The sequence below is a fragment of the Monodon monoceros genome, unplaced genomic scaffold, assembly GCF_005190385.1.
Source record: "Monodon monoceros isolate NGI ecotype Baffin Bay Population unplaced genomic scaffold, NGI_Narwhal_1 Super_Scaffold_13, whole genome shotgun sequence".
In the NCBI taxonomy this organism is placed as follows: domain Eukaryota; kingdom Metazoa; phylum Chordata; class Mammalia; order Artiodactyla; family Monodontidae; genus Monodon; species Monodon monoceros.
The window spans coordinates 12,130,662-12,157,916 of record NW_021703769.1 but is presented as its reverse complement, the minus strand read 5'-3'; the positions used below and the strand labels follow the sequence as shown (position 1 = coordinate 12,157,916).

Sequence of the window (27,255 nt, the reverse complement as noted above, 5' to 3'; positions counted from 1 at the left end):
AACTCTTAGAGATCATGTTGGGATAAAACTTAGTGCAAACTCGATTCCCAGGCAGCTTTCTCAAAGCCTGTTGAGACAGAGATACTGCAGGTGAGTGAGTCCTGAGCAGGCGATGACAGCTACAGGGCCTTCACAGAGGCAAGACTAGTTTGAGAGTTTACAATGTAAGAATAGTCAAGGACATCCCATCTGGACAGCTTTCCAAAGCAACCAAAATACATCACCTTCAAAAAAACCTCCTGTCAAAGAAACCTGTAGATCCTTCCTAACAATATCCCAGATATTAAAGAGGAAACTTCCCCTTCTTGGAGTGCTGTCAATGAGGGCCAACTGGACTGCCAATTAGAAGTCATGAATTACTTCTAAGACTGTACTGTCCAGCCCTTTCCATCTTCCCTTCACAGCGTGGAGGGTCGCCAGTTGGACAGACACACTGTGAGGCAAGGAGGCGAGAGCTGGGCAGAGGTAGCAAGATCTCAGGGCAGGAGTGGAGGGAGTGGCTGGCAAGGCTGGGACATTGGCTACAATCTCGATGCTGGAAAAGGTGCTAAAAACACAGCAGGGAAGGCTGTGAAGAACCCTGAGGTGCCAGAGGTATCAGGACCAACACATGGCTTTTAAGTAGATATACAAATCGGCAGATGTGTATACATACACACAGATACACTTCCTAGCTGTCCACTAAGAGGGCCCAGACACAACACACCCCTAGCAGTGAGGTCTCAGAGCACCCAGACCTTGGTTTCTAAATGTCATCTATCACTAAAGAGGATCAAGGCTTCTTGCAGAAATGCCGAATCCAGGATTGGAAAGGGAAAAAATGCCTTTCCTTTCACTGCTTTTATCCCTGCCCTGCTGAGTCCCCTTAGACCCTGTAGCATTTTTCCATAACCTGCTCACTTTCGGTGCTTCTTGCAGTCCAATCCACAGGCTGGTCTTATAGTGAACCACCTTTATGAGCATATTCTAAAATGAAAAAATAGAAAACTACCAGCCCCACTCCTCAGCCAGACTAGAATGCAACGCCTCACCTTCACTCTTCCAAGCGCGAGCCCGCCTGAGGGAAGTGACCAGGAAGCCTCTCTCCTCTCGGTCATTTCTTTGGGTGACAACGTCTGGTTCAGATGAGAGGCGCCTCCCTTCACCCGGGCACCCACTCGCCCCTCACTGGCAGCAGTGCCCCCCACGCCATGCTTCCATGCCCTCACATCTTCCCTTACTGCTTCAGTTACTGCTCGACAGGACCAAAAATTCATTAGTAGCTGTTTATTGATCAATGGTTTGATATAAAGTTATTTCAGAGCTTCAGAACTTTGCCCAAATGGAATCACAAGCATTACAAAGTTTTTTTCTTAAAAATAAAAAAAGTATAGGGGGCAGGTTGGGAGGGACCAACCTAGCAGTAGTGGCATTTAAGAATAAATTAACAAAAAAAATTTAGTATTACTATTTATTGGTGACAAACACTAAGTTTTACTTACATTCCATGGGGAGAAAAAATTCCAGCGTAAACAATGAATCGAAGCAGTACTTAACTCGCAAGGCTACCGTGCTTTTCATCTGGACCATATGCAGGACCTCGCTGCACACATTTCTGTGCACAGCAACACGACATCAAAAGCAACACAGTTATAGAGATAAACATGGGTCATTCTTTTCAGCCCTACATGGAGATGTAATCAACAGTATAAAGCACTCAAGGAAAATCAATCTGCAGTTGTAGATGTGCTACATGGAGATCATATCCTGTAGTGTAGTGAAAGCTACGTGTCTTCAAGAGTCATATATATATACACACACAATTTTTTTAATCTTTAAAACAAAGATCAAAGTTCATTTAAGTCCTGTTGCATTAACAAAAATAAAATAGAAAAGAAACCAAATGATCATTTAAAGTTTAAAATTCCTAAATTGTCCAATTTATACAACTATGGGAGACTTCAAGGTTTCTGAGAAGTGCAGGACTGTTTCAGCTAAACCAGAGGGCACACAATTTTCATCACTGAAATGGTCCTGGGTTAGTCCAATGAAATAAAAATGTATAACCACATACACACGGATATGATCTTTGCCGGTTAGATTACTGATAAGGTCAGTCTCAGACAAGTTTCTAAACTGTGCTATGTAACTAAATACAACTGAGAAACTCTCAAATGAAAATTTTATATAGTGTCATTTCAATCAAAAGAAAATAATGAAACTAAGAATACGTATCTCTTGGAAGAGAGCAGTGGTGACGGCGTGGGTACCGCGGTAGGTGTGGGCCAGAGCACGCCGAGAAGGTCAGCTCAGGCTGAGTAGGAAGCATTTGATTTTCTCTGGTGCTTTCAGCTCTGGGGCCAGACTAAGGCCTCTCTCCAGCGTGGTGTCCAGGGTTTGTCCCAAAGTGTCTGAGTGAGCCAGTTTGAGAAGGAGTCGTGCTTTCTGTTTCTTCTTTCACACAGCAAGGAAAAAAAAAAAAAAACCACCCCGAAAAACCAAAACCAAAAACCAACCCCCCCCCCACCCTAACCAAGCGCTAGGGTGCCTGGGGCGTGGACCCGCTGGTCTCCCAGTGGCGCCGGGGTGCCCGGCAGGCCCGCCCGGCCCCCAGCAGCTGCCGCTGCGTGAGGAGAAACCACAGCACAGGCGAGCGGCCACGCCGCTGCCTCCTCGGGCCCGCCTTCTTCACCACTGCTGTCTCCAGTCCTTTACCCGTCGTGTCTCTCGGCCCACTGGAGGTATCAGAAGTTCCAAATTTTCAAAGCAGTTTCAGTATTTTCAGTATGTATGTTGGGATTTTTCAATGGTTCATGGCCAGATAAGGTTCAGCACCTCCCACACCTTTAAGGAAGAAAAAAACCAAAAATGACCCAAGTTTTGAAATTTAAGACAATTAAGCCATGTTACAAATGAAACTAGCAGACATCGAGAAGTCCAATAGTTCAGGCCCCAGTTTATGATAACTGGATTAAGGTCTTCCCAGAATACACCATCAAGTGAGAACAGCAAAGAACAGAATGGGTATGTAGTATGTTATCTATAGGAGGAAAAGGAAGAAAATAAGGAAATAAATGTATCTGCGTAAAGAAACATACAGGAAAGGTACACAAGAAACTAATACAAATGTGATCTCTGGGTGGGGTGAAGAGAATGGTATGGATGAGGACTGCATGAGGGGCAAGATGTATCACTGTGGACACCTTTTAAAATAATTTTGACTTTTGCACCATGTGAATGTATTACCGATTGAAAGCTTAAAAAAAAAAAAGGGCTTCCCTGGTGGCGCAGTGGTTGAGAATCTGCCTGCCAACCCAAGGGACACGGGTTCGAGCCCCAGTCTGGGAAGATTCCACATGCCGCGGAGCAGCTAGGCCCGCGAGCTACAACTACTAAGCCTGCGTGTCTGGAGCCTGTGCTCTGCAACAAGAGAGGCCGCAACACTGAGAGGCCTGCACACCGCGATGAAGAGTGGCCCCCACTCGCTGCGACTAGAGAAAGCCCTCGCACAGAAACGAAGACCCAACACAGCCAAAAATAAATAAATTAATTAATTAAAAAAGCAAAACAAATTAAAAAGAAGTAGAGCTCTCTGCCCAAAACTTGGAAACCTTTCAGGGCAAAGGGACAGAAAGTGACTAAGACAAGTATTTCACTACTAACTTGAGCAGACAATTTGAATTTAATGCAAATGAGGAACAGAACTGCCTTTCCATGTAGATCAGCTCACTCACACAGACATTGGTCCATTTCCTGTTCTTGGCATCTCTGTATTTTGTTGGTCCAACTCAGACAGCAACTTTAAAATGTTCAGTGCAGCCTAGCAGGAATGAAAAGGGAAGTCAAACCACGGCCACCGCTCAGGACCACAGTATACAACACTGAATAGCGAGTCGAGGGCTTCTCCTACTGCCCAACAAAACAAGTGGTCCCACTAAATAACCGTTTCATGTTTGAATTTTTAATTAAAAATATAAATTAAAAAATGTTATCCATGGTTACCTCACTGAATCACAACCTCTGTTAATTTTATTATATATTGCCTTCTAACATTTTTAACCTGTGGTCACCAGACTCTACAAATTTTATATCCCGCTTTAAAATAAAACCGTATCATGTTTCCGTGTTAGAATTAGAATACATTACCCTCGGTGACATTAATATGATGGGTACATTATATTACATCAGGTGAATATACCACAGTTTATGTCAATTAATTTAATCAATTCCTTTTCTTCATTTTAGTATTTCTTACAATAATAATTTCATCTGAACAGGACACCAAAACAAGGGGCTTTCTAAGTTGCCAGAACTGGGGCATGCAATTCCTTGTTCTGGTCAGAGATGAACTGAATACAGTATCTGGATGCGTTCCAGGACCCAAGTCCACCTCTCAGGTCAGCAAGGGAAGAGAGGAGAGGGGTTGGCCAAAGCCCATGAGTTCTGATCAACAGAATGAGAAATCAAGCCAGTAACCTAAGAAAAGTCCTCAGAAATATGAACCCTGTAAAACAATCAACTGTTCTCGAAGTCTGCAGGAGAATCCTTTTCCTGTCTTTCTGAGGCCTGCAACGAGCTGGAGCCAGGCCCACCGCGGGGGGGTAACGTACCATATCGTGGCAGGACTCCACATCCTTTCCGATACCATGGCTGATCAGGGGCGGCTGAGAGGAGCAATTGATAAGAGATACGAATTCGTTCTTGTTGTTTTTGGGGAAGTCTTTGTATTCAACCTAAAGGGGAAAAGAAAACTGAGGCAAGGACAGGAAGGCGGGGAGTATGAGCCCGGCACAGGGCTGCGGCTCTGGGCCCAGTGAACAGAGATGACACCTCTCCCTGGTCTCAGCCTGACTTGTCTACACCAACTCCTGCTCAACAGGCGCAAGAGTCTCACAGTGGGGTCTGCGGCTAAGGGGCACTGAGGGCTGCAGGCAGGATGCCAGGGCCCCAGGTTCCAGAATCTTCCAGGAACCTAAATGTCTACTCAGAAACCCTGGTCTGGAAGAAGCCATGTCCTTTCCTAGCAGGTAGAAAAAGGGCCAGCACAATGAATCTGTTCTCACTGAAGTCTAAATTTGTAACTACCACTGGATTTGAGGCTTTTTCATTACGGTTGGCCTGGATTTTTAAAAATTACCAAAGGTTGAGGATATTCTCTTACCATCCAGGGTTCTAATACTTCCCGTGCCTCCTCCCTTCCTCAGGACCACTCTTTACCATGCTTCCCCCAACCATCCCCCGAGACAAAGAACTTGACTTAAAAAACAAGTTACTTAGTACTGAGAGAAACCAGAGATAACCGCACTGAGGTACAGACCACACAGCTCAGACCCAACAGTTACCTGGAATCCCTGGACTCTGGAAAGATAGTCCAACTGCTCTGAGGGTCTCGTGAGAGGTCCATGGGGTACGTGGCCTGAAGAGATGTTATTCTTTAAAATGGTCTCGGCTGTAGGCGAGGTGCCCCCATACAACAATTCACGGGCTATCATGGCAGTTACCGTGGCCTTGGCAGGGTTCGGCGCTACCCTGGTGAACTCTCTGGTATGATGCCCTTGACTGACTCCTACGGCCTGGGCAACCTCGGGCACCATGGGAAGAATTCCAGCAGGCAGCTGCTGGTGACTAAGATAAGGCATCCTGAACTCATCCTCTTTATGGCCTGGGGATGGACAAGCAGACAAATCATCAACTCAAGTCCACGCATGCCACGTGGAGAGGTGCTGTAAAACCCCACGCTGCCCCCCACCCCCCGCCCCAGCACACACAACAGCACAGGGGTAATGCAGAACCAAGCACTGACCACTAACTCATTACCTAGGTTCCTGCTATTACCAGGAACCACGCAAAGCCCAGAATCACAATCAGATCAAGACAATATTAACTTCACACTTACTAGTCCCATTTTCATCCCCAGAGCCAGGTTCAAAAAACGTTACTTTTCTTCCATCCCCTGGTTTCTTTATGGGTGTCTTAAAAAAAACAAAAAAAAAGGCCATGAGCATCAATCAAACTGTTGAAAAATTAGTTCCTTCTGTCCAAAACTAAACAAACTCCAACCAGCACTAATCTTAGTTTTATAAACTTTTAAACAATGAGGGCACTGGCAGAAAGGCCCTCCCCCAAGGCCCCACCACTGGTCTGCTTGTGCCGCCAATGTGCCCACAGCAGAGCCCCCTGCTTTCTCCCAAAGCACACTCTCAGCCATGTCAGCCTGTCCACGAACAGCATCTAAGGGATGGGGCCTCTGTTCTGTGCTCACGAGAGGGGAACGTTTAACCAGAAGGACCCTGAAGATGTTAAATTGATATAGCTGACCAAGAAAGAAACTTTTGGGGGCTTCCCTGGTGGCGCAGTGGTTGAGAGTCCGCCTGCCGATGCAGGGGACGCAGGTTCGTACCCCGGTCCGGGAAGATCTCACATGCCGCGGAGCGGCTGGGCCCGTGAGCCATGGCCGCTGAGCCTGCACTCCGCAACGGGAGAGGCCACAACAGTGAGAGGCCCGCGTACCGCAAAAAAAAAAAAAAGAAAAGAAACTTTTAGGTTGATGCTAAATAATTAAATAAACAAAGAATATTTCCTGGAGCACATGTCCCACTAAAAGATAAAATGACATAACCAAAGATAACAAATGTAGGGGGAAAATGTTACTAGATAAAAATTTTGGGGCTTCCCTGGTGGCGCGGTGGTTGGGAGTCCACCTGCCAATGCAGGGGATGCGGGTTCGTGCCCCGGTCTGGGAAGATCCCACATGCCGTGGGGCGGCTGGGCCCGTGAGCCATGGCCGCTGGGCCTGCGCGTCCAGAGCCTGTGCTCTGCAACGGGAGAGGCCGCAGCGGTGAGAGGCCCGCGTACCGCAAAAAAAAAAAAATTTTTGCCAAACACAAAGGTCTCCCTTCTGAGAAGACAAAGCTGCCTATGATGCTCTGTAAGATTTTGGAATGAAAACCCCCAAAGCCAAGTCCAGGATCTCTACAGATTCTCTGATGAGTGTTTGGGATCCCAGTTATTAACTATGTGGCCACAGCTGCTGCCATTTCTCTCTGCTGACAGGACTGACAGACACGACTGAATCAGTCCTGGTGTTTTCAAGTTTATCCTGAAAGGACCATCCAGTGACTGGAAACAAGGTCGGCCAAGGCTTTCACTGAGGGTACCGCTTACCAACCTTGGCAGAAGTGCAATTTTCAATATGGGATCATTTTCGTCTAATGTTCAGTTCATAAAGAGAAAGAAACCCCAAATCGAAACTATGGATTTGTCCCTGACTCTATTATCACACGGTCTCAGTGTCCCAAGCGTGTTCCACAGCTAACGAAAGCCTAAGGCTGATGAGTCTTTTAAGCAGGACTCACTCTAAGAGCACAAATGACAGAATCACACACGCATTAATTTCAAGTCCAATTAATTACCCGTCATCCCACAAAAGGAGAGGAGCAAGCTGCCCTCCACCAAGCTTCCCGGACCACAAAGATACTGAAACAGTAACGACTTAACCCAGCACCATGCTTGGAGCCATGGACATGCAACTCCCCTTCTGACCACATTATAATGAACCAAATGCTAGGACCCTGCTCAGCCGGGCTGCTTTACTGCCAGGAGGATGAAGCCTTGCCCTGAAGCTTAGCCCTGGAGGAGTCAGAGTCCTGAGTTGAGAAGGTCATCTTGCAGTTAGAGAGCAAGGACACAGAGCCCTGAGCAGTCACCTTCTCCTCTGATTTGAGGGCTGGTTTGGTGGGCTGAGCCTGTGGGACTTTGAAACCAAGGATTTCCAGCATGTTCTCGGCTGCATTGCGTTTGGCCACCTTCTTATTGGTGCCTGATCCTTCTGCAGTGTGGTTTCCCACCTTCACCTGCATAAAGAAGGCAGAACTCAGATCAGGGCTTAACCCTTTAGAATAAAGACTGGTCAGGAACTAAAAAGAACCCAGAATGGTCAGAAGATGGATGGCTTAACAGTGGTGCCCTGGAGCTGGCTTGGACCAGCCTGTGAGAGCCCATTATGAAATCCTGAGGAATTTGGAGAGGTGGCTGTTAAAGGTAGCTATTATTAAACACTAAAGTATATAAGCTTATAATTAAACAAATTATTTTAACAAACGGAATGAATACTTCAAATTCATCACTTCCTAACTGGACTCCAGTTTACAATTGTCTATGCTTTTGAGATTCTTTACACTTGTATGTGTATGGTGTCAATATGCAGCTACACATCTCTTTCCAACTCAGACAGAAAATGGCCACAGTGAGAGTACTTACACCACAGAAATCTGCAACTACTACTTATCAAGGATTAAGTTATACTGTTGATTGTCTATTCTTAAGCTTAAGTGATGGAGAAAAGGTTAATAATGCAGATTAATCTTTAAATTGTTGTCAAGTCTGCAGCCATGACGTAACTAATACAAAAAACTGAAACTTCCAGTCTTGGCAAAGTATTATCTGATTCAGCAAAGAAGCCATTCATATTGTTTAAATGAGTGAAGTTCTGACATGTCTTTGTTGTTGATGTAAATAAAAATATCAACCAGTCCTCATGCTCGTACCACAGTCATTCAACAATGACAGACGCAAACCTCCTTGCTGAACCTGAGGGGAATAAAGAATTCACACGAGTCTCATTCTGTAACGCTGCTATTGGTGACTGTCACACAGATGTATGAAATTTACAAGAGTATTACATATTTTTTGTAAATTGTATGCTACACTTCCTATCAGTAAAATTTATAATATACACATATGTACATATAATACGTGTGCATATACATGTATAGTCTCCACACACACTGCCTTTCCCTAAGAGTTGGCTGTTACACATACTCCAGCACACATCACTGCTTACCATCCCCTTCCAAGCTGGTCTTGGCCGCAGACCAAAACCAGAAGCCCCGTCACGAAAGAGTCAAGGAAACCCTCCCTGGCCTGTGAAGAGGGGCCTGAGGTTGAATCCCAACCGGGCATCTACCAGCCGTTTGATCCTAGGCGAATTACTGAGCCTCTCAACAAACTGCAATTTTCTCTTGTACATGGAAGGGTCATTACTCTTCCTGCCCTCTGACTGCAGAGGTGAAACACACCAGGCTAATTGATGGTGCTTTATAAGCTGTAAACTGCTATGCAGAGTGAAGTATTCTGTTTTTCACCAGAAAACACTATTAAATTCAAATCAAACATTCAGGGCTTCCCTGGTGGCGCAGTGGTTGAGAGTCCGCCTGCCAATGCAGGGGACACGGGTTCGTGCCCCGGTCCGGGAAGCTCCCACATGCCGCGGAGCTGCTGGGCCCGTGAGCCATGGCCGCTGAGCCTGCGCGTCCGGAGCCTGTGCTCCACAATGGGAGAGGCCACAACACTGAGAGGCCCGCGTACCGCCAAAAAAAAAAAACAAAACAAAAAAAAACATTCATCTGCCCGTGTGAATAACTGTTTAATAAGCTGAGTGCATGGAGAAACGCTCTGTACAAATCTGAGGCGTGAACCCATTCCCCGGACTCCAGGCTCTACAGAAGGATCAGGGGAAGCAGAAGCAGACCCTTTCTATAATTCATAAAGCTTCTGAGAAGAACAACAGTAACTTTCAAGAAGTAACAAAGAAAAAAGTTACCCGCGATTCCCCCACTCCTCTAAACAGGCACAGTGAGTCCAGGCTCCTACCTGTTGATACAGCAGCATGTGTGCTGTGCAGACAAGCACGTTTTAAGGCGTCAGATTAGTGCAGGCAACGTGGTCTAATAACAGTGACATCTGGCGGCAGGGAGTGCCCACTGGACCTGGCCTCCTGGGGAGAGGTGTCCGGCCCCTGGACTACCTCAGGCCCTGAGACAGGAGGCGGTCAGAGGAGGGCCGCCCACAAGCCGGCTGACCCACCTGCATCACAAACTCCCTGCGGCGCGGGAGGCCTCGCTCAGTGAGGAGGAGGTACTCTGGCTCCTTCTCCTTTTTTGCCTGCTGGATCTGGGCCAGTCTGCTAATCGGGTTCATCCCCTGGCCGTACTCCGGGCTGCTTTGTAGCTGAGGAACAATGAATGTAGAAACCATGTGCCATGTTAGTCACAGTAAGGACCTTGCCTATTCAGAGACCAGGACATGACAGTTGATTACTTCTATGTTGTTCTAACGGCTCAGAATTAATCAGATCTTTTTTAAACCTTTTTTTAATTGAAAGATGCCTAATGATTTTCTATGATCGCTCTGAGGTGATTTTAAGGTCTTCTTAGCAAACCAACATCACCATTCACTACGAGTAGGCAAGCATCATTGTAACGTCTGCTTTTGAACAATAAATGTCAACATATGACAGTAAATGAAGAGGTAGAAAAAACATAACAAACTCTTTCTAAAACTTTCCAAAAGTCTACATTATAAGGATGGGTTCCCAGCTTTCTTAACGACTCAAAATCCAGAAACCATATGCTAACTTGTGTGTGAGAAAAACTTGGATTTTGATACAACATGAAACGATACTGACAATCAGAACGGATCCTGGTGTTCATAACTGTCCCCGAATGGACCCCTGTCCCTTCTTTGGGTGGGTGAGAGAGAGTATAATTTTTGATAGGTCCTTTAACGTGACTCAAAAATAAGAAGAAGGTGTATACGTCTGACGCCTACGCCTGCCCCAGACATCTCCCCGCTCAGGGGTCTCCCGCGCGTTCAGAACCGCGCAGTGGGCAATGAGACGGAGGCAGCACAATTTAACTGTTCTCCCCGCAGACGGGCAGCGCGGCTGCCAACACACAGCTTCTCACTGTGACCGCACCCAGCCGGGCGTGGCCGCCTGCGGAGGCCCCCACTGAAGCCAGCACAGTGTCCCTGTCGTTGCCTAACCTGGGACTCCTGTGGGAGCAACCCAAGGTGGCCCCTGTAAAGGCTCTCCAAGGCCGGGCCTGTGCCTGCCAGCTCCCGACCTCCTTCACCAGCCTTCTAACCCCCCAGCTGCCTTTGGGCAATGAAAACACCCTCTTCATTCAGAAAAGTCCTTACCCTGACTATGCATTTTGTTTTCTTTTTGATTCTGGGCTTCACTCGCTCAACTGCAGGCAGGGGCGGCAACTTCTTCAGCTCCTCAAGCACAGCTATAGCAGCATTTTTCTTTGAAATCTTCTTGCTCTTCCCTTCACCTTCCCCCACAAACTCCCCAACCGACACCCTGGTCACAAAGCTCTTCATGTGGGGTGGGCCACTCTCCCGGGCAACCTGTTTTAGAGGGAAAGACTGAGTGAAAGCGTGACAGGCACTCATTACCAGCTGCACGGCACAATGGTTAGCACACTACTTCACACGAAACACAGTAAAAGGGGAATTGAGGACAAGACCCATTAAATGAAGGGAGTGTAAACACTGATAATCCTGAATGCTTTCTCTTCCCATTTCTTTTTTTCCCCCCAAACTTGTTAATGTTCTCAGGTCTGATGAGTCCAAAACAGACATGGAATAGGGGAACATTTTCTACTCCCGCCCACCCAGGGTCACAGACTGTCCTGAGTGTAGTGAGCTCCCCTGCAAACGGCAGAAAGGAAACTGGCCCAGCAAAGCCCAGAAATAAATGCAGCACACAGAGGTCAAGTTTAATATTTGCTCTGAGCTGCCAGCCAAGATTGAGCTTATTAAATACTGGCTGCTCTACAGCTGTAAAAAGGAATAAGAAAATCTCCAAGCACATAAAGTGATCCCCAGTACACAGTAACTGAAAAAAGCAAACTGCAAAAAAGAGTGTACAAAGGGTGGGGGGGGGGGTGTTAAATCTATGTATACATATACACACACATATAAATAGACACACAAGTGTGTGTGTTTATATGCTTACTTTTGCAAAAAGAAACTCAGGAAGGATAAAGCAGAAACCAATGGAATCAGTTTCCTACAGCAGGTGGGAGGGATTGGGGTAGAAAGGGGACGAGATGACACTTCTGAATATATCTTTTTGTGAAGCTTTGACTCTTGGAACCATTTAGTATAACACATATTAAATATATAAGAATAAGTCAACAGAGATGGGGGAAAATACTAAAATATGAACATGAAACCTAACTGTAATTAAAGTGATTACATAATCACACAGAAGGAAAATAAAAATCAAATCCAACCTACATGAGCCAAGATACCCTTGAAAAGAACAACTGAGTTAGCAGACTTACACTGCCAGATTTCAAGACTTTCTGTGAAGTTACAGCATCTACAACATCATGGTATTGTTTAAGGATAAACCAAAAGATCAATAAAACAGAAAAGAATGTAGAAACAGACCTGCACATAGATGGTCTTGATTTTTGGCAAACACACCAAAGCAAATCCAAAGTCTTTTTTTAATAATGACATTGGAGCAACTAGATATCCACATGGGGAAAAAACTGAACCAAGATCCTAAACTCAACCAAAAACAAAAATTAACTGAAGCTAGAACACAGACCCAAACATGAAAGCTAAAACTATAAAGCTTTCAGCAGAAAACACAGGAGAAAACTTCATGAACATGAGGTTGGCAAAGAATTCTTGAACACAAAAAACACAAATTAGAAGTCCTCAAAATTAAAAACTGCTCATCAAAAGACAACATTTAAAAATTTAAAAAGGGAACTCATAGAATGGGAGAGAATACTTGCAATATATGTACCAAACAAAGGAATTATATCCAGAACATTTAAAGAATTCCTACAAGTCAATAATAAAAAGACAAATATTCAATTAAAAAAATACTTCAACAGGTACTTTTTGGCAAGGATGTGTAACAAGTGGTGGGAGTGTAAATTGGTACAATCACTTTGGGAAATAGTTTTGAGAATTTTTATAAACACCTACCCTTTGACTTAGCAATTCTGAGTGCACATGCACCCAAGAAGACTTATCAACCTTATGTATAACGGTTCCCAACTATCCAATATCTATCAATAGGACAATGGATAAATTAAGAGTTTTATATTCATACACTGGAATACCACTCAGCATTAAACTACTGATACACATGGATAAGACTTAAAAGCATTCTGTTAAGAGAAACTCGACCCAACAATCCATATTATATCTTTTTTTATTTAACATCTTTATTGGAGTATAATTGCTTTACAATGTTGTGTTAGTTTCTGCTGTATAACAAAGTGAATCAGCTATACGTATACATATATCCCCATATCCCCTCCCTCTTGCGTCTCCCTCCCACCCTCCCTATACCACCCCTCTAGGTGGTCACAAAGTACCGAGCTGATCTCCCTGTGCTATGCAGCTGCTTCCCACTAGCTATCTATTTTACGTTTGGTAGTGTAATATATGTCAATGCTACTCTCTCATTTCATCCCAGCTTACCCTTCCCCCTCCCGGTGTCCTCAAGTCCATTCTCTACGTCTGCATCTTTATTCCTGTCCTGCCCCTAGGTTCATAAGAACCAGTTTTGTTTTGTTTTTTTTTAAGATTCCATACATATGTGTTAATATACTGTATTTGTTTTCTCTTTCTGACTTCCATATGACCCAGCAATCCCACTACTGGGCATATACCCTGAGAAAACCATAATTCAAAAAGAGACATGTACCACAATGTTCACTGCAGCTCTATTTACAATAGCCAGGACATGGAAGCAACCTAAGTGTCCATCAACAGATGAATGGGTAACGAAGATGTGGCACATATATACAATAGAATATTACTCAGCCATAAAAAGAAATGAAATTGAACTATTTGTAGTTAGGTGGGTGGACCTAGAGTCTGTCATACAGAGTGAAGTAAGTCACATTACATCTTTTTATTTATATGAAGTCTAAGAACACAGAAAACAAAATCTATAGTGATTACAGAAAGCAGCTTCTTCTGGCTGGAAAGGAGCACAGGGACTTATGGAGGTTATGATAATGTTCTGTATCTTGATCTGGGGAGTGAATCATGGGTTTTTACACATGTTAAAATTTAATGGGCTGTGCACTTAAGATACATACATTACTGTGTAATAGACTGTTAGCATAGGGAAAAAAATAATCCAAGCAAGTTAGGAAAACAATGCTCTGAATATACACATTCAGTGTAAAGATAAGATGAACTGCAAAGATAACTTAAACTTGGACTTCCCTGGTGGCGTAGTGGTTAAGAATCCGCCTGCCAATGCAGGGGACACGGGTTTGAGCCCTGGTCTGGGAAGATCCCACATGCCGCAGAGCAACTAAGCCCGTGTGCCACAACTACTGAGCCTACACGCTGCAACAACTGAAGTCCACGCGCCTGGAGCCCATGCTCCGCAACAAGCAAAGCCACTGCAATGAGAAGCCCTCACACCGCAATGAAGAGTAGCCCACTGCAAGTAGAGAAACCCCGCGCAGCAATGAAGACCCAATGCAGCCAAAAATTTTTTTTCTTTTTTTTTTGCGGTACGCGGGCCTCTCTCTGTTGTGGCCTCTCCCGTTGCGGAGCACAGGCTCCGGACGCGCAGGTTCATTAGCCATGGCTCATGGGCCCAGCCGCTCCGTGGCATGTGGGACCTTCCCAGACCGGGGCACAAACCCACGTCCCCTGCATCGGCAGGCGGACTCTTAACCACTGCGCCACCAGGGATGCCCGCCAAAAATTTTTAAAAAAATTTTTTTTAATTAAGAAAAAAAAGAAAATGTTCTTCAACTGGTAAATGCATGAATAAGTTGTGGTACATCCATACAATGGAACATTATTCAGAAATAAAAAGAAATGAACTATTGATACATATAACATAGGGACTCAAAATCTGCATTAAGTTAAGTTAAAAAGCCACACAAAAGGCAACATACTCTTGCCAGTAGATTTGTAATCTTGCAATCTGGAAAGATCACAAACTTCCAAATGGACAACACTGAACACACTGTATCTGGTTGGCCATTTGTTAAAAGGTGAGAGGCCTGAGGGAAGGAACAGTACAAGGAACTTTGGCCTTTGTTATCATGATTTACAATTATGGAAAGGTCATGTCTGGGTTGTGTTTTCTAAGATGGCTTTATATTTTTATGTGCTCCCTCCAGGCTTCTCAAAATGTTATTACTCATCCTGTTAAATAAATAGATAAAGGGAAAGCCCAAAAGGGGGGGAAAAAAGGCAATAAATTCTCTAATTCCATGTACGTAATATTTTGAAAATAAGCAAAACTGTAGGGACAGACATCAGATCAATGGTTGCCCAAGGCTGAGGATGGAGGGAAGGGATTGACTGCAAGGGACACAGGGGAAACTTTATGGGGTGAAAGATGTTCTTTATCTTAATTGTGGTGATAGTTATACAACCATACCATCAAAACACATCAAATTACATACTTAAATGGGATGAATTTTACTTTATGTAAATTATACCTCAAGGAATAGGACTGCACAGCCCCCCACCCCCCGCCCCCCCCCCCAAGAAAAGCTGATAGAGCCATATCAAAGGATACAGAAGCTAGTCTGAATGGCAAGTTGAACATCAAAATGATTAGCAACAATAATGGAGTAACACTTTGAATGCATCTATACTAATATAAATTAATATAACATAAGGCAGGAGGAGATTTTCTTTGGACATGCAGAAAATCAACGTTTGACATCCACCACAGTAATAATTGGTGCTGGGAAGAATTATCAATGACTGCTAGAAACACTGGGGAACTCTGTAAGGGCATAGCCTTCAAGCATCTCCCCATAGGTTATGGATTAACTATAAAGGGAAAGGAAGTCTCCACAGAGTGGCACACATCTGGTGTAGGCAATGAAACTAACATCACTAACACTCAGATAAAATGACACCATGTGCTGCTGAGAACCAACATTACTTCTGTAGCGTTCCCTGCCAAAAAACGCACAACCCGAAACTAATCCTGACAAACCCAAATTGAGGGCCATTCTACAAAATAACTGACTTTTAAAAATACCAATATCATATATACAGATTGCCAACAAACACATGAAAGAACGCTCAACATCATTAATCATTAGAGAAATGCATATCAAAACTACAATGAGATATCATCTCAGACCGGTCAGAATGGCCATCATCAAAAAATCTACAAACAATAAATGCTGGAGAGGATGTGGAGAAAAGGGAACCCTCTTGCACTGTTGGTGGGAATGTAAATTGATACAGTCACTATGGAGAACAGTATGGAGGTTCCTACAAATAGACAAACTACAAATAGAACTACCATACGACCCAGCAATCCTACTACTGGACATATACCCTGAGAAAACCATAATTCAAGAAGAGTCATGCACCACAATGCTCAATGCAGCTCTATTTACAATAGCCAGGACATGGAAGCGACCTAAGTGTCCATCAATGGATGAATGGATGAGGAAGATGGGGCACATATATACAATGAAATATTACTCAGCCATAAAAAGAAACGAAATTGAGTTATTTGTAGTGAGGTGGATGGACCTAGAGTCTGTCATACAGAGTGAAGTAAGTCAGAAAGAGAAAAACAAATACCGTATGCTAACACATATATATGGAATCTAAGGAAAAAAAAAAGGTCATGAAGAACCTAGGGGCAAGACGGGAATAAAGACACAGACCTACCAGAGAATGGACTTGAGGATATGGGGAGGGGGAAGGGTAAGCTGGGACAAAGTGAGAGAGTGGCATGGACATATATACACTACCAAACTAGATAGCTAGTGGGAAGCAGCCGCATGGCACAGGGATATCGGCTCGGTGCTTTGTGACAGCCTGGAGGGGTGGGATAGGGAGGGTGGGAGGGAGGGAGACGCAAGAGGGAAGAGATATGGGAACATATGTATATGTATGACTGATTCACTTTGTTATAAAGCAGAAACTAACACACCATTGTAAAGCAATTATACTCCAATAAAGATGTTGGGGAAAAAAAAAAAAACTAACATAACGTTGTAAAGCAATTATACTCCATAAAGATGTTGGAAAAAAATATATATATCATAAAAGACAAAAAAACAAAAACAAAAACGCTGAGGAACTGTTACACATTAAAGGAGACTAAAGAGATGCATCAGCTAAACGCAATGTGTGATCCTGTACCAGACTCAAGACCAGGAAAATACTTTCTCTAAAGGACATCATGGGGACAACTGGCAATATGTGAATCTAGGATGTATATTAGGTAACAGTATTACAGCAATGCTAAATTTCCTGTGTTGACAATCAGATTATAGTTATTTTAAGATAATGTCCTTGTTCCTAAGAGACACATACTGAAATATTAGGAGTCAAAGGGCATGATGTCTGCCACTTGCTCTCAAATGAGTCAGCAGAATGAAAAATAGAAAAATATGTACATTTACAGAGAAAAAAAAGCAAATGTGCTAAAATGTTAACCACTGGTGAATCGATGTGAAGGATACATTCACTGCCCTACGCTTGCAACTTTTCCATTGGTTTGAAATGTTTCAAAATAAAAAGTTGGAAAGATGGCTAGGAAATCTGTGTGAGCCCAAGAACTGGCTGTGCTGTGCTCAAAGGTGAGAAAGGGAGGCATCTCAGAGAGCGGCCTCACTGCCCTACAAAGGAAGAGGTTTGTTGGGAAGAGCCCTGCTCCCACAGGCGCTTGCAGACTGATCTTAGAGAGCCCCCCAGGGGGCTTCCCTGGTGGCGCAGTGGTTGAGAGTCCGCCTGCCGATGCAGGGGACACGGGTTCGTGCCCTGGTCCGGGAGGATCCCACATGCCGCAGAGCAGCTGGGCCCGTGAGCCATGGCCGCTGAGCCTGCGCGTCTGGAGCCTGTGCTCCGCAACGGGAAAGGCCACAACAGTGAGAGGCCCGCGTACCGCAAAAAGAAAAAAAAAAGAGAGCCCCCGGGATGCCCTCCCACACTGACAGCCTATATTCCAAATGCTCCCTCCTTGAACAGTGCTCTCCGTGTCCTCAGATGAGACTCGAAAAGTAAGGGTAGCCACCCTGATGGCTCACTTCAGATTCACAGTCCATCCTGGTCGCTCAGCAACCATTTTCATTGTCTGCTCACATCATAATCCCACCAACCTACACCTGCAGTTTAACCTAGAATGTATTTAGTGGGATCAAGTCACAACTGCCTCCCAGTGACTGTATCAACCAGCACCGTAACATTTTCTAACTAAAACTATGTATTTTATCAAAAATCTAGCTGTATACATTTTTCTGAAAAGCTATATGAATGGCTCCTGTATTCTCTATTGCACACTTAACTCAGCTTCCAACATGACGTATCTTACTATGTCAAAATAAAAAAAAAAACCAAAAAACTATTCTATTCATTTATTCAATAAATATTTCCTGAGCATCCAATATAGGCCAGGGAATCTTCCAGGTGCCAGAGACAAAACTGTGGGGAAAAAATAAAAGCTTTGCTCAACCTAATAATGGAAGCTAATATGAACTTTTGATATGTGAGAGCTATTTAATATAAGCACTCATATTAACAAACTCAATGACACTACCTACACACAAACTGTCACGTTTTAAATTATTACTTCAAGAGATATTCACCACCACAGGGCACTCCCAGAATTTCTTTTGTGACTACCTGACAATACCCTGCTAAGTGTTACATATTCCTGAACAGAAGTATGAAAGCCAAATCTAAAACCTAAACAGAAGTATAGGTAGGACAGAAGCAATCTGGTCCCCAAATCCCAAAGAGCAAAAATATAAAATGGCAATCCCTCACTAAGGTCCAGAAAGCTCTGTGACTCTCAGGCAAAGCAGCAATTGGTGTGGGCAGGTGCCAAGCTTCACAAGGATCTAGGGCCCTGGCCCCAGCAGTCACCTCTTGTAACCCCTAGGTGACCCGAGAAGCCAGGCATCTCCCATTCCCACAATCTTTGTACCCCTCCCTCCAATCTTTAAACATCCATTCTTGTGCCACACTAATCCCTCAGCAGGAGGGAAAGAAGCATTTCTTCCCTTTCCCGAAACAGGTTCCCAGGGAGACCGTGAGGCTTATTCGGGTGAAGCTCCCAACTAGTTCCCACTCAACAACTAGCCCTATTATTCTGTGTGTCCCCTGTCTCACTGCCTCCCCAGCCACCATCTCCCACCCAGAACAGAGGCAGAAAGGCTGGAAGGGATGTAGGGCCAGGTAAGATGCCAGCCCGAGAGCCATCTGGTGCACTGCACTCTGGAAAGGGGACAATATAAACTGATCCTGCCTGCCAGGAAGGGGCAGGGATGGGTGTGTGGGGGGGTGTGGGATGGCCCTGTGAGCCAAGTGCCGCTCTCTACCCCCACCTGTGCCTCATGGCAACAGATGAGTTTGGAGGTCAGAAATCACCATCACTATCACTCAGCTGATGGCATAAGGACTGAACTCAGGAGCCAGTTTAGGGCACTAGCACATAATAGAAGAAGGTATATATTTCATGAGAGTCAGACATGAAATTTGGGGATCACCTAACTACAAAATTAAAATATTTTACAGGACAATAAACTTCAGGTAGACTTTTTTTTTTTTTTTTTTTTTGCGGTACACGGGCCTCTCACTGTTGTGGCCTCTCACATTGCGGAGCACAGGCTCCGGACGCGCAGGCTCAGCGGCCATGGCTCACGGGCCCAGCTGCTCCGTGGCATGTGGGACCTTCCCGGACTGGGGCACGAACCCGTGTCCCCTGCATCGGCAGGCAGACTCTGAACCACTGCACCACCAGGGAAGCCCCAGGTAGACTTTTTAAAAAAGAAATAGGCCAAAAGAAGTTAATGAACCACTTAAAATTGTTTTAAGCAGATGTCCCACCTCAAATTACATTTGCCTGAAGTAACAAATACGTTGAGTTTTAAAGCTCTTTGGAAGACTAAACCTATACTCTTTATAACTTTGAAAGACCAAATAGTTGATAAAGAAATCTATTAAAACACAACCTTGCATAACCAAGCACAGAAATCAAAAGAAAGAATTTGCAAAGAATTTTTGAAAATTATGGAAACTTTAAAAAAATTCCCCCTTACTTGCCTAATCTATTTGGATTCACTGTGTCTTTGAAAGAAACTCATACTAAATGTGCTTTATTTTCCATTTTGAACTAACAATCATTAATTGTTGTTTTTAGGCCACAAAGTCTCCAACAACAAATGAGGTTATTAAATGGGTGAACTGGGAGGCACACACTGGACCATGACAAAACTTATGTCTTTTTAACAATTACTCTGACATTTTTAGGGACCATTTAAGGAGATTCTTAATATTTGGAGGGTAGCAGATGCTTCTGAGAATCTTATGAAAGCAACGGACCCTCCCGCCAGAAGAAAACACACGTGAACAACAAAAGGATCCCCTTCAGACCATTTTAGGAGGTTAATGGACCTACAGAGGCCAGCTGTGGACCGCCTAGAGATCCATGGCTGCCCTAGGAATAAATACTGCTTTGTTAAATAAATATAAAGTTTGAATCTTCGATGGAAAAATCAAAAGCTTTACAGACAAGCAAAAGCTAAGAGAATTCAGCACCACCAAACCAGCTCTACAAATGCTAAAGGAACTTCTCTAAGTGGGAAACACAAGAGAAGAGAAGGACCTACAAAAACAAACCCAAAACAATTAAGAAAATGGTCATAGGAACATACCTATCGATAATAAACGTGAATGGATTAAATGCTCCAACCGAAAGACACAGGCCTGCTGAATGGATACAAAAACAAGACCCATATATATGCTGTCTGCAAGAGACCCGCTTCAGACCTAGGGACACATACGGACTGAAAGTGAGGGGATGGAAAAAGATATTCCATGCAAATGGAAATCAAAAGAAAGCTGGAGTAGCAATACTCATATCAGATAAAATAGACTTTAAAATAAAGAATGTTACAAGAGACAAGGAAGGACACTACATAATGATCAAGGGATCAATCCAAGAAGAAGATATAACAATTATAAATATATATGCACCCAACCTAAAAGCACCTCAATACATAAGGCAACTGCTAACACCTATAAAAGAGGAAATCAACAGTAACACAATAATAGTGGGGGACTTTTAACATCTCACTTACAGCAATGGACAGATCATCCAAAATGAAAAAAATAAGGAAACAGAAGGTTTAAATGACACAATAGACCAGATGGATTTAATTTATATTTATAGGACATTCCATCCAAAAACAGATTACACTTTCTTCTCAAGTGCACATGGAACACTCTCCAGGATAGATCACATCTTGGGTCACAAATCAAGCCACAGTAAATTTAAGAAAATTGAAATCAAGCATATCAATCATCTATTCTGACCACAACGCTATGAGATTAGAAATGAATTACAGGGAAAAAAACGTAAAAAACACAAACACATGGAGGGTAAACAATACGTTACTAAATAACCAAGAGATCACTGAAGAAATCAAAGAGGAAATCAAAAAGTACCTAGAGACAAATGACAACAAAAACACAACAATCCAAAACCTATGGGATGCAGCAAAAGCAGTTCTAAGAGGGAAGTTTATAGCTCTACAAGCCTACCTCAAGAAACAAGAAAAATCTCAAATAAACGATCTAACCTTACACCTAAAGGAACTTGAGAAAGAAGAACAAACAAAATCCAAAGTTAGCAAAAGGAAAGAAATCATAAAGATCAGAGCAGAAATAAATGAAATAGAAACAAAGAAAACAATAGCAAAGATCAATAAAACTAAAAGCTGGTTCTTTGAGAAGATAAACAAAATTGATAAACCATTAGCCAGACTCATCAAGAAAAAGAGGGACAGGACTCAAATCAATAAAATTAGAAATGAAAAAGAAGTTACGACAGACACTGCAGAAATACAAAGCATCCTAAGAGACTACTACAAGCAACTCTATGCCAATAAAATGGACAACCTGGAAGAAACAGACAAATTCTTAGAAAGGTATAACCTTCCAAGACTGAACCAGGAAGAAACAGAAAATATGAACAGACCAATCACAAGTAATGAAACTGAAACTGTGATTAAAAATCTTCCAACAAACAAAAGTCCAGGACCAGGTGGCTTCAAAGGTGAATTCCATCAAACATTTAGAGAAGAGCTAACACCCATCCTTCTCAAACTCTTCCAAAAAATTGGCAGAGGAAGGAACACTCCCAAACTCATTCTATGAGGCCACAATCACCCTGATACGAAAACCAGACAAAGATACTACAAAAAAAGAAAATTAGACCAATATCACGGATGAATATAGATGCAAAAATCCTCAACAAAATACTTGCAAACAGAATCCAACAACACATTAAAAGGATCATACACCATGACCAAGTGGGATTTATCCCAGGGATGCAAGGATCCTTCAATATATGCAGATCAATCCATGTGATACACCATATTAACAAACTGAAGAAGAAAAACCATATGATCATCTCAATAGATGCAGAAAAAGCTTTCGACAAAATTCAACACCCATTTATGATAAAAGCTCTCGGGATTCCCTGGTGGCGCAGTGGTTGAGAGTCCGCCTGCCGATGCAGGGTACACGGGTTTGTGCCCTGTCTGGGAAGATCCCATATGCCGCAGAGCGGCTGGGCCCGTGAGCCATGGCCGCTGAGCCTGCACGTCTGGAGCCTGTGTTCCGCAATGGGAGAGGCCACAACAGTGAGAGGTCCACGTACCGCAAAAAAAAAAAAAAAAACCCAAAAAACCCTCCAGAAAGTGGGCATAGAGGGAACCTACCTCAACATAATAAAGGCCATATATGACAAACCCACAGCAAACATCATTCTCAGTGGTGAAAAACTGAAAGCATTTCCTCTAAGATCAGGAACAAGACAAGGACGTCCACTCTCACCACTCTTATTCAACATAGTTTTGGAAGTCCTAGCCACGGCAACCAGAGAAGAAAAAGAAATAAAAGGAATACAAATTGGAAAAGAAGAAGTAAAACTGTCACTGTTTGCAGATGACATGATACTATACATAGAGAATCCTAAAGATGCCACCAGAAAACTACTAGAGCTAATCAATGAATTTGGTAAAGTTGCAGGATACAAAATTAATGCACAGAAATCTCTTGCATTCCTATACATTAATGATGAAAAATCTGAAAGAGAAATTAAGGAAACACTCCCACTTACCACTGCAAAAAAAAGATTAAAATACCTAGGAATAAACCTACCTAGGGAGACAAAAGACCTGTATGCAGAAAACTATAAGACACTGATGAAAGAAATTAAAGATGACACCAACAGACGGAGAGATATACCATGCTCTTGGATTGGAAGAATCAATATTGTGAAAATGACTATACTACCCAAAGCAATCTACAGATTCAATGTAATCCCTATCAAATTACCAATGGCATTTTTTTATGGAACTAGAACAAAAAAATCTTAAAATCTGTATGGAGACACAAAACACCCCGAATAGCCAAAGCAGTCTTGAGGAAAAAAAAACGGAGCTAGAGGAATCAGACTCCCTGACTTCAGACTATACTACAAAGCTACAGTAATCAAGACAATATGGTACTGGCACAAAAACAGAAACATAGATCAATGGAACAGGACAGAAAGCCCAGAGATAAACCCACGCACCTATGGTCAACTAATGTATGACAAAGGAGGCAAGGATATACAATGGAGAAAAGACAAGTCTCTTCAATAAGTGATGCCGGGAGAACTGGACAGCTACATGTAAAAGAATGAAATTAGAACACTCCCTAGCACCATACACAAAAATAAACTCAAAATGGATTCAAGACCTAAATGTAAGACCGGACACTACAAAACTCTTAGAGGAAAACATAGGAAGAACACTCTTTGACATAAATCACAGCAAGGTCTTTTTTGATCCACCTCCTAGAGTAATGGAAATAAAAACAAAAATAAACAAATGGGACCTAATGAAACTTCAAAGCTTTTGCACAGCAAAGGAAACTACAAACAAGATGAAAGACAACCCTCAGAATGGGAGAAAATATGTGCAAACGAATCAACGGACAAAGGATTAATCTCCAAAATATATAAACAGCTCATGCAGCTCAATATTAAAAAAACAAACCCAGTCCAAAAATGGGCAGAAGACCTAAAGAGACATTTCTCCAAAGAAGACATACAGATGGCCAAGCAGCACATGAAAAGCTGCTCAACATCACTAATTATTAGAGAAATGCAAATCAAAACTACAATGAGGTATCACCTCACACCAGTTAGAATGGGCATCATCAGAAAATCTACAAACAACAAATGCTGTTGTTTTTGTTGGGGTGTGGAGAAAGGGAACCCTCTTGCACTGTTGATGGGAATGTAAATTGATACAGTCACTATGGAGAACAGTATGGAGGTTCCTTAAAAAACTAAAAATAGAATTACCATATGATCCAGCAATCCGACTACTGGGCATATACCCAGAGAAAACCATAATTCCAAAAGACACATGCACCCCAATGCCCACTACAGCACTAGTTACAATAGCCAGGTCATGGAAGCAACCTAAATGCCCATTGACAGACGAATAGATTAAGAAGATGTGGTACATATATACAACGGAATATTACTCTGCCATAAAAAGGAATGAAATTGGGTCATTTGCAGAGACGTGGATGGATCTAGAGACTGTCATGCAGAGTGAAGTAAGTCAGAAAGAGAAGAACAAATATCATATATTAATGCATATATGTGGAACCTAGAAAAATGGTACAGATGAACCGGTTTGCAGGGCAGAAATTGAGACACAGATGTAGAGGACAAATGTATGGACACCAAGGGGGGAAAGCGGCAGGGGTGGGGTGGGTGGGGTGGGATGAATTGGGAGATTGGGATTGACATCTATACACTGATGTGTATAAAATGCATAACTAATAAGAACCTGCTGTATAAAAAAATAAATAAAATTCAGAAAAAAAAAACAAAAATTGGGGGCTTCCCTGGTGGCGCAATGGTTGAGAGTCCACCTGCCGATGCACGGGACACGGGTTCGTACCCTGGTCCGGGAAGATCCCACATGCTGCGGAGATGCTAGGCCCGTGAGCCATGGCCGCTGAGCCTTCGCGTCCGGAGCCTGTGCTCCGCAACAGGAGAGGCCACAACAGTGAGAGGCCCACGTACCACCAAAAAAAAAAAAAAATTTGTAGATTCTTCTGTTAATAAAACATGATTACTTAAAAATAAAGTTTGAATCTTAAATTTGAAGATTCACATATATATGATTATCATTCCAATGTTATTTAAGAAAAATACAATTCCGATGACGAACACCAACAGTATAATAGATGTGTAAAATAAGCTTACCTCAAAATTCACAGGCAAGTTCCGTTTAAGTGCAATCTCAAACACTTGACTTATTTCAGATTTATTGAGATTTTCTTCTTCTGATTCTCTTCCGTTCACCTAAAGGAAGAATAATTGGTTAGTAGTGAACTCTTGTTAAAACGGTCAAGATCCCAGCTGTGATGATAAATCTTAAAAGCACTGAAACTAGGCTTTATGGATGCAGCAGTAACCCCGTGAACAGAGCCACATGTGTTCCATGTGTCACTGAAATTAAAAGGTTAAAAAAAAGTGTCCTATCAAACTTTGGCTAGTTTCTACCCATAAATCCAACATAAACAGTCCACACATAACAGGCCTTTGGGTACGGATCAGTCTAATCGCGTTGTAGTGAGCCACGGCCGCTCAGGAAGAGGGACTCCCGAAGCCCCCGCAAGGACTGGCAAGCCACATTCTGGAAAAAGTCCCAGTACAGTCTATGTGGGGCATGGCAAGGACAAATGTAAGTCTCTCCACCTAGGTATGTGGGTTCCTTATTTGGACAAAAAAAATCCCTGGAAACCACTTTTTAAAAAAAGTTGCAGTGGAACAATTACAAAACCGCCACGTGTCTCATACTTCACTGCTGCTGGCAAAAATGCAAGGTGCAGACTAATAAAGAACCTTGAACAAAAGCTGACTCCAGCTTTGTAACAAGGTTCATTTACAGTCCTCCACAGGCTGGGACTACAGAGGGGCAGAGATCTTCTCTGTGCACACGGACCACATGGAGTCTCTACTGTGTGGCAGTGATAATACAAGAAATGAGATAAGCTCAGTAATAGCAAAGTGACCCCAAAACATGGCAAGACAGCTGTGTTTTTCTTATTACTGGGATTCTTCTGTCAAAGAATTTGTAAAATCCTATTTCCAAGATAAGAACTATATGACAGGAACCCAAGGCTGAAATCACTGAATAGGCAAGATGTAGCACCATCCAGGATTTGATTTGTTGTGCATTTCCTTAGGTTTATCAGGTAGATCCTAACCCTAACACAGGATCCATATTTCAAACTATAATTAAAAGAAAGAAAACTCTAAATAAAAAAATTAATATAATTAAGAATATAATCCTGTATAAGTAAATTTAACCAGACACTGTAATTCTTTCTCTCCTTCCATGATGATAATGTTTTCTTTCCAATCTGGTTTCACTTCACTACCTGGTCAAAACTGTTTGCATAGCAACTTCTGGTGATTAATTAAGCCAAACACACTTTTATGCTTGTTGTTTAAATCATAAGGAGAAAGAGGGCCTGCCTTTTCATGAGTGAATCCTTAAAGCCAGAAATGTTCAAGCAAGGTGTCTTAGAAGGCTAGAGTTCCAAAGAGGTTTGGTTTGAAATTTATTTTTTAAATAGGTTTAAACAAGAACAACAAAAAAAATACTGTATTTTAAAAAGTAAGCATGTTCAACAATAGTGCTGAGAAAACCAGATACCACACACACAAAAATGAAGTTGGACTCTTACCTCATACCACATACACAAATTAACTCAAAATGGATCAAAGGCCTAAGCATAAGGGCTAAGAGTATAAAGCTTTTAGAAGAAAATACAGGGGAAAAGCTTCATGACACTGTATTTGGGAATGATTTCTTGGATATGACACCAAAAGCATAGGCGACAAAAGAAAACCAACAGGACTTCCCTGGTGGCACAGTGGTTAAGAATCCGCCTGCCAATGCAGGGGACACGGGTTCGAGCCCTGGTCCAGGAAGATCCCACATGCCGCAGAGCAACTAAGCCCATGCGCCACAACTACTGAGCCTGCGCTCTAGAGCCCACGTGCCTAGGGCCCATGCTCCGCGACAAGAGAAGCCACCTCAATGAGAAGCCCGTGCACCGCAATGAAGAGCAGCAGCCCCCGCTCGCCGCAACTAGAGAAAGCTCGCATGCAGCAACGAAGACCAAACACAACCAACAAATTAATTTTTTAAAAAAGAAAACCAACAGATGAATTGGGACTCAAAATTTAAAACTTTTGTACAAAAAGAAACCAAAAAAAACTTCAGTACATTGAAGGACACGATTAAGAGAGCAAAGACAACCCACAGAATGGAAGAAAATATTCGCAAATCATTTATCTGTTAAAGAATTAATGTCCAGAATATATAAATAACTACAACAACAAACAATGCAATTCAAAAA

General features: G+C 42.9%; 1 protein-coding gene across 13 annotated transcripts in view; it reads right to left on the bottom strand.

Annotated features, from left to right (window-relative positions):
* Positions 1–1,436: 1,436 nt before the first annotated feature.
* Positions 1,437–27,255, bottom strand: part of STAU1 (staufen double-stranded RNA binding protein 1) — an 89,642-nt gene continuing 63,823 nt past the window's right edge. For 8 of the 13 annotated variants that reach the window (XM_029219650.1, XM_029219651.1, XM_029219649.1 and 5 more), the window contains 9 exons: positions 25,088–25,186; positions 10,960–11,190; positions 9,844–9,987; positions 7,686–7,832; positions 5,876–5,951; positions 5,322–5,641; positions 4,590–4,712; positions 3,714–3,799; positions 1,437–2,823 (listed from right to left, as the gene is read on the bottom strand). In XM_029219650.1, coding sequence (XP_029075483.1) covers positions 2,808–2,823; positions 3,714–3,799; positions 4,590–4,712; positions 5,322–5,641; positions 5,876–5,951; positions 7,686–7,832; positions 9,844–9,987; positions 10,960–11,190; positions 25,088–25,186 — 1,242 coding nt within the window. In that variant the 3' untranslated portion in view covers positions 1,437–2,807. The remainder of the gene's footprint in view (positions 2,824–3,713; positions 3,800–4,589; positions 4,713–5,321; positions 5,642–5,875; positions 5,952–7,685; positions 7,833–9,843; positions 9,988–10,959; positions 11,191–25,087; positions 25,187–27,255) is intronic. The other 5 variants (XM_029219653.1, XM_029219644.1, XM_029219646.1 and 2 more) reach the window with 2 other exon arrangements.